The 12,034-nt window shown below is 68.5% G+C and overlaps 1 protein-coding gene across 2 annotated transcripts in view; it reads left to right on the forward strand.

The window, feature by feature from the left end:
• Positions 1-12,034, forward strand: part of RARA (retinoic acid receptor alpha) — a 64,689-nt gene that overhangs the window by 20,155 nt on the left and 32,500 nt on the right. For both annotated transcript variants that reach the window (XM_077806393.1, XM_077806392.1), the window contains exon 2: positions 4,561-5,019. In XM_077806393.1, the coding sequence (XP_077662519.1) occupies positions 4,842-5,019 (178 nt within the window). In that variant the 5' untranslated portion in view covers positions 4,561-4,841. The remainder of the gene's footprint in view (positions 1-4,560; positions 5,020-12,034) is intronic.

Raw genomic sequence — 12,034 nt, forward strand, 5'->3', positions numbered from 1 at the left:
CTCCTTTTCCGCCCCGGGGTGTCCCTGGATCTACGTTAGCCACTGCTGTGGGACTGGGGTCCAGCGGGGGTGGGGAGTGCGGGGGCTGCATCCAGATCGCTGGCGCTGAGAATCCCACCCCCCAGCTTGGCTGGAGACCCTCGTCCCCCCACTATGCATTGGGGCTCCTGCCCAGCTCGCTGAATGAGCAGGGCTGGCATGGGACCAGGGCAGCGTGTCCGGTGTCTGTGCTGCGGGGCTTGGCCTGCTGGCCCCCCATGCTGCAGCTGATGGATGGATGCTAGCTTGCCCTCTGCCAGCCTAGGGTCCCTGCAAGGGGAAGGCTGGGCAGGGACTTGGGAGATGGGGCAGGGGGGCAGTTCCCAGCTCTGTCTCGCCCTCCCTGTCTGACCAAAGGCGTGGTGGGGCGCTGCGGCGATGCCAGCTGGGTGAGTATGGGCGCGCTCGGCCGTGGGAGGAGATGGCTGGCAGAGCTGGGAAGGGAACCCAGGAGTCCTGCCCTCTCCAGGGGCCGTGGGTCCCTGACCCAGTCATCGAGCGGGAGCGGGAGCCGGGCCTGGTGTGCCGGGGGGCCGCAGGCTGAGGGATGGGGCAAAGCAGGGTCTGCCTTGCGCCTGGGGTGCGGAGCTGCCGTTTGCTCCTCCCTCAAGCTGGGTGCGAATGGTGGTTCCCCCCCGCCCGTTGCGCCAGGCTGCGGAGACCCCAGCCCGGGGCCCCCATGGGAAACGCAGCAGCAGCCCAAGCCGGGACATGGGGTAGGTCCCTCCCCTCAGTTTCGGAGTCTTTGGTATTTGTCGTATTCTGGTATGACCTGGAGGGCCCTGGCCCCAGAGGTCGGGATCCTGCGTCCCTCAGGCCCCAGCCTTGCAGGGAACCGTCCCCATGGCCCAGCCCCGACCCTCGTCTGGGGGAGATTGGGGGCGCTGGGCTTGTGTGGGCAGCAAACCCAGCCGGGGCGACGCTGCACCGAGCTGCCCCCCAGCCCAGTGTCCCCTAGGAAGGGGCCTTGGGTCGGGCTTAGGGGGGTGGGGGGGGGTCAGTAACTCTCCGATTTAAAACCACAGATTCGGAGCCCGGACAAGTGATTCCAAGGGCCAGGCGAGAAGGGGCAGCTGCAGGGCTGCTCCCCTCTCCCGCCCCCCAGCCTGCAGCCCTCTGCTAGCCCAGCCCTGGGCCCCCTCAGCTCTCCGGTGCCCCTCACTCCTGACCCGCAGCCCCCTGCCGGCCCAGCCGAGGCTGGGAGCTCTGGCTGGGCCCCACACGGTTCCTCTTCCTTGGGCCGGAGCAGTGGCTGTAGCTGCTGGCGGGGGCAGCACCTGTCGCTGGAGAAGAATGGGGCGCTGGGGGGGGGCGCGGGGGGGGGGGGCGCATTCCTGGCAGTAACTGGAGCCGGGGACAGGTGGAATTTCATTTTGCAGCTTCAGCCTCAGGAGGCGGGGGCAGGATCTGTGCTGGGTGGGTGGGGCGCGGGGGCTGGGGAGCCTTGCCAGGCTGGCTCTGGGCCTGCTGGAGCCCGTGTGGGAGGGGAGCAGCCCCCCCCCCAGCGCCCCTCCCCCTTGCCCCTCCAGCGGGCGCTGCCCCGGGGTGCCAGCCTGCTGCAGGATTTTCACCCTCTGTCTTTGGGCGCTGTCGGCGGGTGTCTCTGTGTGCCAGCTGCTGGTTGATGGCTGGGGTGGGGGCCTCAGCTGGCCCCCAGCCCTGTTTCCTGAGGGCAGGAGTGGGGGGGGAGGGGCTCCTGACCCGGTTGGATTTAACGGGTGGGGGCGGGGGCGGCAGCTCTGGGCACAGGCAGCTGGATCCCTGCCCCGGCAATGCCACCAGGGTGGGTCTCGCGGGAGCCGCTTTAGCAGCTGCCTGGGCCCCCTCCTGCCCGGGGGCCGGGGGCGTGATTCATCCCCATCGGATGTAACAAATGTGCAGGTGACTCAGAGCCTGGAGGCTGCTCGGGGTGCTGCCCCCCCCCCGCCTGGCGTGAGGCTCCGGGTGCAACAGCCCCCGGGACTGGAGGGGTCTCAGCTGCTGTGGTTTGCCCCAGTCGGGGTGGGGGGGAGCCCCTCAGGCCCGACCTGCAGCCCCCTGCTCTGCCAGCCCTGGGCTCCCCTGGCTGGGCAGCACCTGCCCGTGCGCGTGAGGCTGGCATAGCCGAGAGGAGAGAGGAAGCCACAGGCTGTGACCACACCTCAGATTGTCGGGGCACTTCCTGCACTGCTGTCCCTCCATCCCGGGGGGGCGGGGGGGGCGGCTACCACGGCAACGGCCCCATAAACAGCTGGTCGGGAGGGGGCGTCAGGCTAAGTGCCTCCTTTCCCGGAGTGCACCAGGGCGCCCAGCCCGGCCGCGAGCCGCCCTGGCTCTGCCCCGGCCAGGAATCGAGAGCGCTGAAGGGGAAGCTGCGGTCGCAGGCGTGACGGGAAGCGTGCGGTCAGGGCTTCTCCCGCAGCAGAAGAGCCTCCAGGATTCGCAGCTGCCGTCCCGGGCGCAGGCCTGGCTCGGTGCTCCCACCGGCTCGCCCCTGTGCCAGGCCCGCCCTGTCACATGGGGCTGCCTTCCTGCCGTGTGGCGCGTGCCCGCAGGGCGTGTGTCACATCCGGGGGTGACGGTCCCTTCTGCCAGTGCAGAACACGATCCAGCCTGCATCTGCGCTGGGGCGCCCCGGGAAGGTGCAGGCAAAGCAGCGACGGGCACGGCAGGGCGGTGCCCCGTTGGGCTGGTGTGGCCCCGGGCTCTCCCTGGCCGGGCAGCCACGCACAGGTGCCAGCAGGTGTCCTGGGGCTGATGGGTCTCGAACTCGCTGGGAAGGGCTGTGTTGCCCCTGGCAGTCTGGCCCAGGGCTAGGACACCGGGCTGGGAGCCAGGACTCCTGGGTTCGACTCCTGGCTCTGCTTGGGTTCCTTCCTGCCCCCTTCCCCCCAGGTCTCGCACTCGGGGCAGCGCCATGGGGTACCCTCTCAGCAGCTCCTGTGCCAGGCAGGTCAGGGTGGGGCCCTCCTCGGTCACCGCTGGGCCCTGCCTTCCCACTCCTTTGAACGTCCCCCTGGCAGCTGGCCCAATGGCGCATGGGGTGGGCCGGGGTCAGGGCTCTGGGGGGCACGTGCCCCTTGGTGCAGGGGTGCCCTCCTGCCATGCCCTGAGCCCAGTGCCTCGGGGGCAGAGCCGGTGGGGCCTGGGCTGGGGGACTCCGGGGCTGGCTGGGACTTGGCCGTGGCTCCTGGCACCCAGCTCTGGATTCTAGGAAGCGGCGGGTCCCAGCCAGGCCCTGCCGTGGGATTGGAGGAAAAGGCTCCGGCTCCGGCCCCGCCCCGGCCAGCTCCAGCAGGGGACAGAGTGGGTGCCCCCCCCCGGCCCCAGCTGTGGGCTCCCCTCCCCCAGCCCACGGCTCTGCCCCTCGCCTGGCTCTCAAGGGAGCGTGGCCCAGTGGTCACAGTGGGGAGCCAGGGCTGGCCCAGGGGTCGGCTCTCGCTGTGGGGGAAAGAGGGGCGGCGGCCTGGGATCCAGGACTCCTGGGTTCAGTCGCTGATGTGCTGGGCGACTCGCGCTGGGGCGGCTCCGGGGGGCGGAGGAGGAATCCTTGGCGGGGCTGCGGGCGGGGAATGGCTGGCTGGAGCCCAGGAGGCCTGAGCAGCGCTGAGGGGTCCGGCTCTGGCTGAGCCTGACGCATTGTCCGGCAGCACTTGGCACCAGAAAATAGAAACGGCCCCTGCCCAGCCCCCTGCGCTTGGGCGGCTGCAGCCGAGTCCCCGGGGCCTGGACAGGATGCGCCTGTGTGCGCTTGGTGGGCAGAGCCCATCGTGCCAGGCGGGGCTGAGCGCAGCCGCCAACCCGCTGCCATCCTGTGCCCACCCTGTGCCCAGCAGCGAGGCTGTGGGTCAGAGCCGGGGGCGGGGCTGCGGGTCATGGTCGAGAGGTGCTGGGGGAGGAGGGAGCCTGGGGGTCGGGGGCACCTGGAAGAGGGGCCCGGGCCCTGCCGCCCGGGCTGCCAGGGCTGTGGCCTGAGGGTAGCAGCTCTGTGCCTTTGTCCCTTAGCGCTGGGACCAAAGGGCTCTGGAGGCTGGGGCGGGGCCAAGGCTGGCAGCCAGCAGCAGACCTGGGGGTGGGACCCAGGTGTCCTGGTTCCACCCCCTCCCCCTATGCTCCTGTTCAGTGCTGGCTGGGGCAGCCTGGCCTCTGGGTGCTGACCTGGCTGGAGGGGTGGGGGTTCTGTCTCGTTCTTAACCCCCTGCACCCCGGTTCTGTCGCCCAGGAGCCCTCCTGGCCCCAGCACCCCCGTTTTGTCGCCCCAGATCCCTCCCCCTGGTATCCCTGTTCCTTTGCCCGGGCCAGGCCTGGGGCACCTGTGATCTCTGTCCTGGGATACTGATAGTTTTCATTCACATGGTGCTTCGCATCCGTGTCTGCAGCAGGGACACTGAGGCACAGAGAAGGGGGAGGGGTTTGCCTGGGAGCCAGGGCTGGAACCCAGGTGTCCTGTGGCCGTGTATCAGGCTGGGTTCCTGCAGCACCTCAGCCCTTGCCCTTGCCCCCTCGCTAACCAGCCCCCGTTTGTCTCTGCTTCCCTTACAGCTGCAGCGCCGACGTGGGCCAGGAGCCGCCAAGAGGACGCCCCACACGTGGCGTGGACCCTGCCCGCTGGTGCCAGAACCTGCCTGCAGCCCCAGAGGCCTCGTGGAAGGAGTGGGGAGGCTGCCCTGGCTCCTGGGCCCCGGTGGGCGCCGGCCTAGCCCCGCAGAGCGCTGCGTCCCGGGGAGGCAGCAAGGCCCTGTTTCCCGGGGCAGCCTCATGGAGCTGCCCGTGGTGCTGCGAGCTGCCCGCATGTGACTCTGCCAGGACTGTGCATCCACGCCATGGCCAGCAACAGCAGCTCCTGCCCCGCGCCGGGGGGCGGGCACCTCAATGGGTACCCGGTGCCCCACTACGCCTTCTTCTTTCCGCACATGATTGGGGGCCTCTCGCCGCCGGGCGCACTGGCGGGCATGCAGCACCAGCTGCCTGTGAGTGGATACAGCACCCCCTCGCCAGCCAGTGAGTACCGTGCCCGGGTCGTGCCCTCTGTCGCCCCGGGGAACGCCGGGCGCAGCTGCCGTGATGCGCATTTTGGGGCACTGGCGGAGCGATGTCGTCTGTGAGCAGGGGGACTGGGAGCCAGGGCTCCTGGGTTCTGTTCCCAGCTCCGAGAGGGGAGTGGAGTCTAGTGGTTAGAGCAGGGGGGCTGGGAGCCAGGACTCCTGGTTCTGCTGGCCACATGCCATGTGTCTCGGGCGCGTTCCTTGCGCCTCTCTGTGCCTCAGTTTCCCCCGTTTGCCAATGAGTGGGGTGCTGGTTTGTGAGGCTGGGCTGAAAGGCCAGGGGGAGACTTGGTGGGGTGGGGTGGGGGTCTCTGGGTCGCTCTGCCCCCTTGTCCTGGCCCCTTTTAGGGGAGGGGAAATCGTCGTGTTCAGCACCAGGAAGTGCTGCCCGGCTGGGGACATGCCTGTTTATAGCTAACCCCCTCTCCCTCCACCCCCTTCCCATCCCAGCACATGCTTCCCCCCTGCGCCTGCCCACAGGGCCTTGACTGGGGCATCCATGACTGGCTAGGGCCCAGGGCCTCGCCCTCCCTCACTCCCTTCCAGTGCTCAAAGGGTTAAAGGGACCCTTCACCCTAGCTGTGATGTCAGGTCCGTGCTGGCCAATTGGGGCTCAGAGCAGGAAAGGGGGGGGCGGGGGGGGCAGCTGCTGATCGGCTGGGTGGTGCTTGGGGCCGAGGAGCTGGGGGCCAGGTGCCCGGCTGGGAGCACAGAGCCCGTCCTGCAGCCAGGCTGTGTCCACCTGCGCCAGCCACTCCGGGGCTGTCCTTGCGGGGTCCCCCCGCTGGCTGGGTGCTGTGGGGCGCTGGCCCTGGGCACCCCATGGGGGGCTGCTCTCAGGGCACGGAGCTCTGAAGTGCGCTGCCCCCCTGTGCAAGGACCCTGGCATGATGACTCTGCAGCTGGTGCTGGGGGTCAGCGTGCCAGGCTGCTCTTTGGAATGAGGTGGGAAATTAAGGGGGATCCTGGCGTCGGCTCTGCCAGCAGCTGGGGCAGGTGAGCTCCTGGGCTGGGCTGCCAGCTCGAGCCAGCTACGGCTCTGCGGCAGTGCCAGGAGGTGCCAGCTGGCACCGGGCGCTGCCTGGCCAGAGACAGACCCTGCCTCAGATCCTCAGGGAGCAGAGTTGGGGGACCGGGAGCTCGGGGGGCTGGAACTCACAGCTGGTCAGAGCAGAGCCTGGGCAAAAAGTCGGTGCCCGCCGGGCCATGCCCGGCATCTGGAGTTAGGGGCTTGGCACCTCTGGCTGGGGGAGTGTCTGGCTGCACAGACCCCACCCCCACCATCTGTAAGGCAGCACCCCTTCCCTCCCCCACAGGCCCCGGACCCGCCGGTAAGCCCAGCTGGTGGTGGGGGGCCACTGTCCCGGGGCTGGCGTTAGCCTGGGTCGGCTCCGTGGGGGCGGGGAGGAGGGCTGGGTCGGCTCCGGGGGGCCGGCCGGGCGGGGAAGGGGGGAGGGCTGGGTTGGCTCCCGGGGGGGCCGGCCGGGCGGGGAAGGGGGGAGGGCTGGGTCGGCTCCCGGGGGGGCCGGCCGGGCACTGGTGCCATGCCAGGCATGGGCAGTGCCCGGCCTGGTGACTCGGTGGCACTGGGGCCCCTCGGCATGTCGGTGCCTCGTGATCCGGCTCCAGGCCGTGCCCGCCTGGAGAGGGTTGTTGAAGAGCCTCGCGGCAGGAACCGAAGGGTGAACAAACCTTGAGTGCTGCCCTGCCCGGGGGGCCGCCGCACCCAGGCCCCATGCCGGGGGTGCTCTGAGCTCAGCCCCAGGGCCCAGACAAGGTGGGGGCAGCCCTGGGCAGCCCCCAGTGGCTCACGCTCTCACGGCCTGTCCGTGGTGCTGGGAGCTGGGGGGCTCCCCCGGGGGGGGAGTGGAGGGGTACAGAGCCATCGGCTGGCCTGGGGGGGATCTGCCCCCTACTCCACCCCCAATATTGACCCCATCTCTTGGCCAGAGCGTTTTCCCTGCCAGAGCAGCTGGTGCTTCGTGCCGATCGAGGACCCTGCAGACCTCCAGGCCCCCAGCCCTGTGCTGTGGGGTGCCCCCTGGGCTGTCTGCAGGGGGTTGGGCACTGCCCTGGGGCAAAGGGCAGCCACAGTGTGGTTGCTGCAGCTTGTTCCTCCCGGAGGCTGGGCCGTGGGCTCACCCGGCGTGGGCAGCCTGCAGGGCCGTGCTGAAGCCAGGACGAGGCCCTGGGTGGCTGGAGTCTGGCTGGGACCCTTGACACTGGCCCCGGGGGGTGCAGCATGGCTGGGGACCCCTCTGGGGGGGTGGGGGGGCGAGTGCTGTGCCCTGCCGAGGCTGGTGGGTGCTCCCTGCCTGCAGCCGGGGCGGGGTGTTAATTGGAGCCGCTCGCGGAGAGTTGATAATTGCCGTGTTTATGCCCCGCACCCGTCAGCCGCCCAGCTGGCTCTGCTTAGGGGGAATCTTGCTTCAATTAGTGTGACCCTGCTGTGAGCCCGTTACGCCTGGCTGGGAAGGGGGGGGTGCTGCTGGCCTGATGGGGGGTGGGGGGGCAGATGTCTGACAGGTCCCCTTCCTGCCTGCACCCCTCCCCCCTCAGCCAAGTCCCCCTTTCTGGGTCCTATTCCCCACTCTGCCATGGAATGGGAGACCTCTGCCTCGGTTTCCCCATCCATCGTGTGAGCAGTTGCAAAGGAGGCCTGCTTGTCTCTGTCCCCCATGCCCCACTTTTCTGGGGGGGCCAGATCCTGGGGTCTCGGGCTTCAGCGCCCCAGCTGAGTCACTGCGGAGCCCCCTGGGGAAGGGAGGGGTCCACGGAGGCCTGCTGGGGCCCCGAGCTGCAGCAGCATTTGCTCTCCCGGGGACCTGCCTGCGTGGCCCCAGTTTAATTTCCCGATCAGCGTGTGGCACTGGGATGGGGGCGTGGAGGGGGGTCCCCACTCCCCTGTATGAAGTTCCTTCCTCAGGCTGCAAACTGTCCCCCACTCCTGGGGCGGGAGGTGGCTGGGCACAGCGCGTGGCTCCCCCTGCCTGAACTGGCTGGCCGGATCCTGCTCCAGTGGGATTCAGCCATCAGCTGACCTATTTCCTCCCCCTCCCCAGCTCTACCGGTGCCCCTTGCTCCCAACCCGCAGCCCCCCGCTAGCCCAGCCCTGGGCTCCCCCTCCCCAGCTCTGCCGGTGTCCCTCACTCCCGACCCACAGGACCCTTCCCTCTTTCACACCCCTGCTGTTTCCCTGGAAGTGCCCCTCCCCCTGGGATGGGTTCCCTCACCCCCATTCTGCTCTGGGGCCTGGCTTTGACCCCCAGGTCTCTCCACCATCGGGGCCGATTCTTCCACGGCCCCTCATGCGATCTAAAAACAAACTACAACGAAAGACGCCCCCTCCCCCCATTCTCCGGGCTGGGGGAGGGTGGGGGGGAGGGTTGACCAAGTGGCTCGGCGGGGTGGGGGATGGAGGCGAAATTCCGGTGCCCCGGGCCTGGCCGGGTTATTAATGGGCCCTTTGTTCAGCCCCTCGCGGCGGCTCCTGGCCCCCGAGCTGCGGCTCAGGGAAAGTGACAAATCGAATCGGCCTCTCGGCTGCGGCTGCGATTTACCCTGACAGGCTCGTTCATCACCCGGCCCCGGATAATCACAAACACCCGCCGCGGGGGGGACGGGGGAGCCTGGGACCGGGGCGGGGGCTTGTGTCCAAATTCGAGTGCGGCTGCCTCTTTTCGCTGCCGGGCCAGCGCCCAGCCTGCTCGTGGGAGCTTTGTGGGCTATGACTGCAGAGCCTCGGGGTGCGGGGAGCTCCCGTGGGGGCCCTGCTCTGGTGCTCGTCGTGTTCCTGTTGTGGGGTCTGGCTGGCCGCTGCGTGCGCCCAGACATCCCCCTGTGCTGGGGGGCAGGGGCTCTTCGCCATGAGCCGGGGCGTTAATTTGTGGGCGCAGGAGCCATTGGAAGGTGCTGGGGGCGAGGGGGGCTGCTTGCTTGCGCTCCTCCAGAGGCTGAGGCTCTGGCCAGGTGTGGGGCCCTTGGGGGCTCTCCTGGCTGGCAGTGCCCATGGGGCAGGGAACCTCTCTGAACATATCACCAGTGGCCCCATTTCCCCCCCCCCTCGCCTGCCAGCCCTGCACTTTTAATGTGCCGCTGAAAGTGATGGCTGAATATTTCATGCAGTCGCTTTAAACAGACCACGTGGGGCCGTGGGCAGTGCAGGCTTGGCGCCGAGCCATGGCACCGGCGTAAGTGGGCAACTCCATCGATGATGCCAGCTGCCTCCGCGTCACCCCACATTCAGCCGGGCGGGTGTTTATGGGGCGCAGGGGTGAAGCCCCTTTCCTGTGTGTGTCTCTTGTGGTTTTGCCAGGGGCTGGGAGTCAGGACTCCTGGGTTCTGTCCCTGGCTCTGCCACTACCTGCCCTGTGGCCTTGGCCAAGTCCCTTTCACACTCCATACCTCGGTTTCCTCTCCAATCCTTTGTATATTTACACTGTGAGCTCTTTGGGTCAGGGGGTGACTCACAATGTCTGGGCAGTGCCAGCCACCATGGGGGGCCCCTGTCACAGGCCCTGTCTCTAGGTGATGAAACACTTGGTTGCCAAGGAAGTTTGGTGGGGAGGGAGGATCCTCGTTTAGGTAGGACCTACACTATTTTGTAGGTGGAGTACACGCTGCCCATGTGTGGCACTCTCCAGGGGGCGGGAACCCAGGACTCTGGCCTCCCATTCCTGGGCCTGAACCCTCTCCCTCGCGCCCGCAGCTGGGCAGCCCCTGGGTCTGGGGCGTTGTGCCAGCCCCATGTGGCCCAGCTGCTGCTGTCCCCCGGAGCAGGGGGCCCGGTGCAGGGAGGGGAGGTGGTAAGTAGCCGTCCCTCTGTCCTGTGTCCCTCCCCCCCATACAAGCCCTAACATGACCCGGCACATCCTGTGCTCCTGCTCCGGGCGGGTGCGTGGTCGTTCCCCTGCGGCCCAGCTGTGCTGCAGCTGGCCTGGCGGCCTCTGGGTTTGTTCTGTCCTTGGGCGGGTGACAGACAACTCAGAGCTGGGACCCCCGAGCCTCTCCCGCCCCAGGAGCCTGGCACCAGGCCGAGCCGGCCCTGCTGGGCTGGGCACAGCTCAGATCAAAGCCCCCAGCTCAGACCCCTCTGGCCAGGCTGATGGGGGGGGCCCCTTTGTGCTGGGTGCTGCGGCCCCCACATCGTGTCAGATGCTGCATGGACACAGAGCGAGGGGCCCCCCCAGCTAAGCTCTTTGCCCAGCTCAGCCACTGGTGTATTGAGATCAGTGTGTCAGGGGGAGGGTCCGTTGTCTCCATGAACCTTTCGGGGCCGGAGGGAGCTGCCGGCAGTGGATCCGGCCTGGGGGGTTGTAGGGCTTTGTCCCCGCGCTGAGTGACGGGGCAGGAAATCGGATTCCAGCCGTATCACTTCCCACTGCCTCGCACCAGTGCCCCGGGCATGGCCGAAGGGGGGCCCCCCCGGCTGCATGCTGGTCTGGCCCAGGGGAGGGGAGGCTGACGGCAGTGGCTCGTAACCGCCCCCCCCCACACACACACACACACAATGGCCAGCCGGTACCTGCCTCCAGGGATCCCGGGCTGACCCCTGCCACAAAGTGAGTAGTTCGTCTCTGGCTGGGTGGGAAAGGCGCAGAAATCCAACCCAGTTTCTGTCCCTGGGGGCCTGCCACAGCTCCCAGAGCCCCTGCCCCACCTGGCACTCTCCTCCACCTCTGGGGGGAAAACTGAGGCACAGAGAGGGGCAGGGACTTGCCCAAGGTCACACGGGCAGTAGGTGGCAGAGCTAGGAATAGAACCCAGAAGTCCTGGCCCCCGCCCCCTGCTCTGGCTGTGAAGGAGCGGAGCCAGGGGGCCCGTGCCCTGCCAGCTTCCTGGGTCCCTGCCCCTTGGTACCTGGCTGGGGCGTGTGGTCCTGGTGGCTGTGACCAGCCCCCTGGCAGAGGGGATAGTCGAGCTGAGCCCACCGGCCTGCATGAGACCTTCGTGCCGGTCGCCCCAGGGCTCCGAGGATACGGCCAGTGGGGCCGGCCCAGCTCAGGAAAATCCAGGGGGCTGCGGTGAGGGGGGCAGGAAGGGGGTGTCATGCTGTAGGGGCAAGGGGACTTGGCAGGGCTGCAGGGGTCAGGGCACTGCGAGTGTCAGAGGCCCCCAGCATCTCCCACCCGGGCCCCGCCGCTCTGAGAACCTCCTGCCCAGGTCGCTCCCAGGCCAGGGCGTTGGCAGGTTCCTGTGACCTGGTTTGTGCAGTTTCGTAAGGGCCCCCAGAAAAGGGGAACCGAGCCTGTGTTGGCCAGAGCTGGGAGGACACCCATCCCAGCAATGCCCAGCCAAGAGCTGCCTTCCCCGAGACCTGGGCCTCACTGATGACCACCTGGAGGGAGTCTCTCCCCCCCACCCTCCCCCCAATCCGGTTGCCACAAGAGCTTGCGGTATTGTGGGTTTTGGGGAAGGGAAGGGGTGGGGCCGTCAGCGTGGGCGCTGGGTGGGGGCGAAACTGGCCTGCGGCCACCAGGATGTCCCGGGAGGGGATGCGAGCACCTTGCCCTGCCTGGCAGGGGGATGGGACATTTACAGCTCCCTGGTGGGGAAACTGAGGCTCAAGGCAGGGAGGAGACGTGTCTGAGGCCTCATGGGGGGTGGCAGAGCTGGGGCATGACCTCCCCTGCTGGCCCCCAGTCCCGTGCCCTGGCAGGGGGGCTGTGGGGGGCTCTCCCGACAGCCACCTAGAAATGTTCCCTGACCTTTGTCTGGGCTGGTGGCTCAGCTGAAGCCCTCTAACTGCTCGGTGATCCCAGCCGCCTCGCCCGCTCTGCACCAGGCCCCATCGCCCCCGGTGGCCCAGGTCTGCCACATTCAGCAGCGTTCGAGCCAAAACCCCGGCCCTGGCGGCGGGGGAGCATGGGGGGTCCTGCGCAACCCGCGTGCTGTGGGGGGCGGGGCACTCACCTCTGTAGCCCCATCCCCTCCCACCCTGGCTCTGGGGCAGCCTGGTCCCTCGGGTGGAG

The sequence above is a fragment of the Eretmochelys imbricata genome, chromosome 27 (genome assembly GCF_965152235.1).
Source record: "Eretmochelys imbricata isolate rEreImb1 chromosome 27, rEreImb1.hap1, whole genome shotgun sequence".
Classification (NCBI taxonomy): Eukaryota; Metazoa; Chordata; order Testudines; family Cheloniidae; genus Eretmochelys; species Eretmochelys imbricata.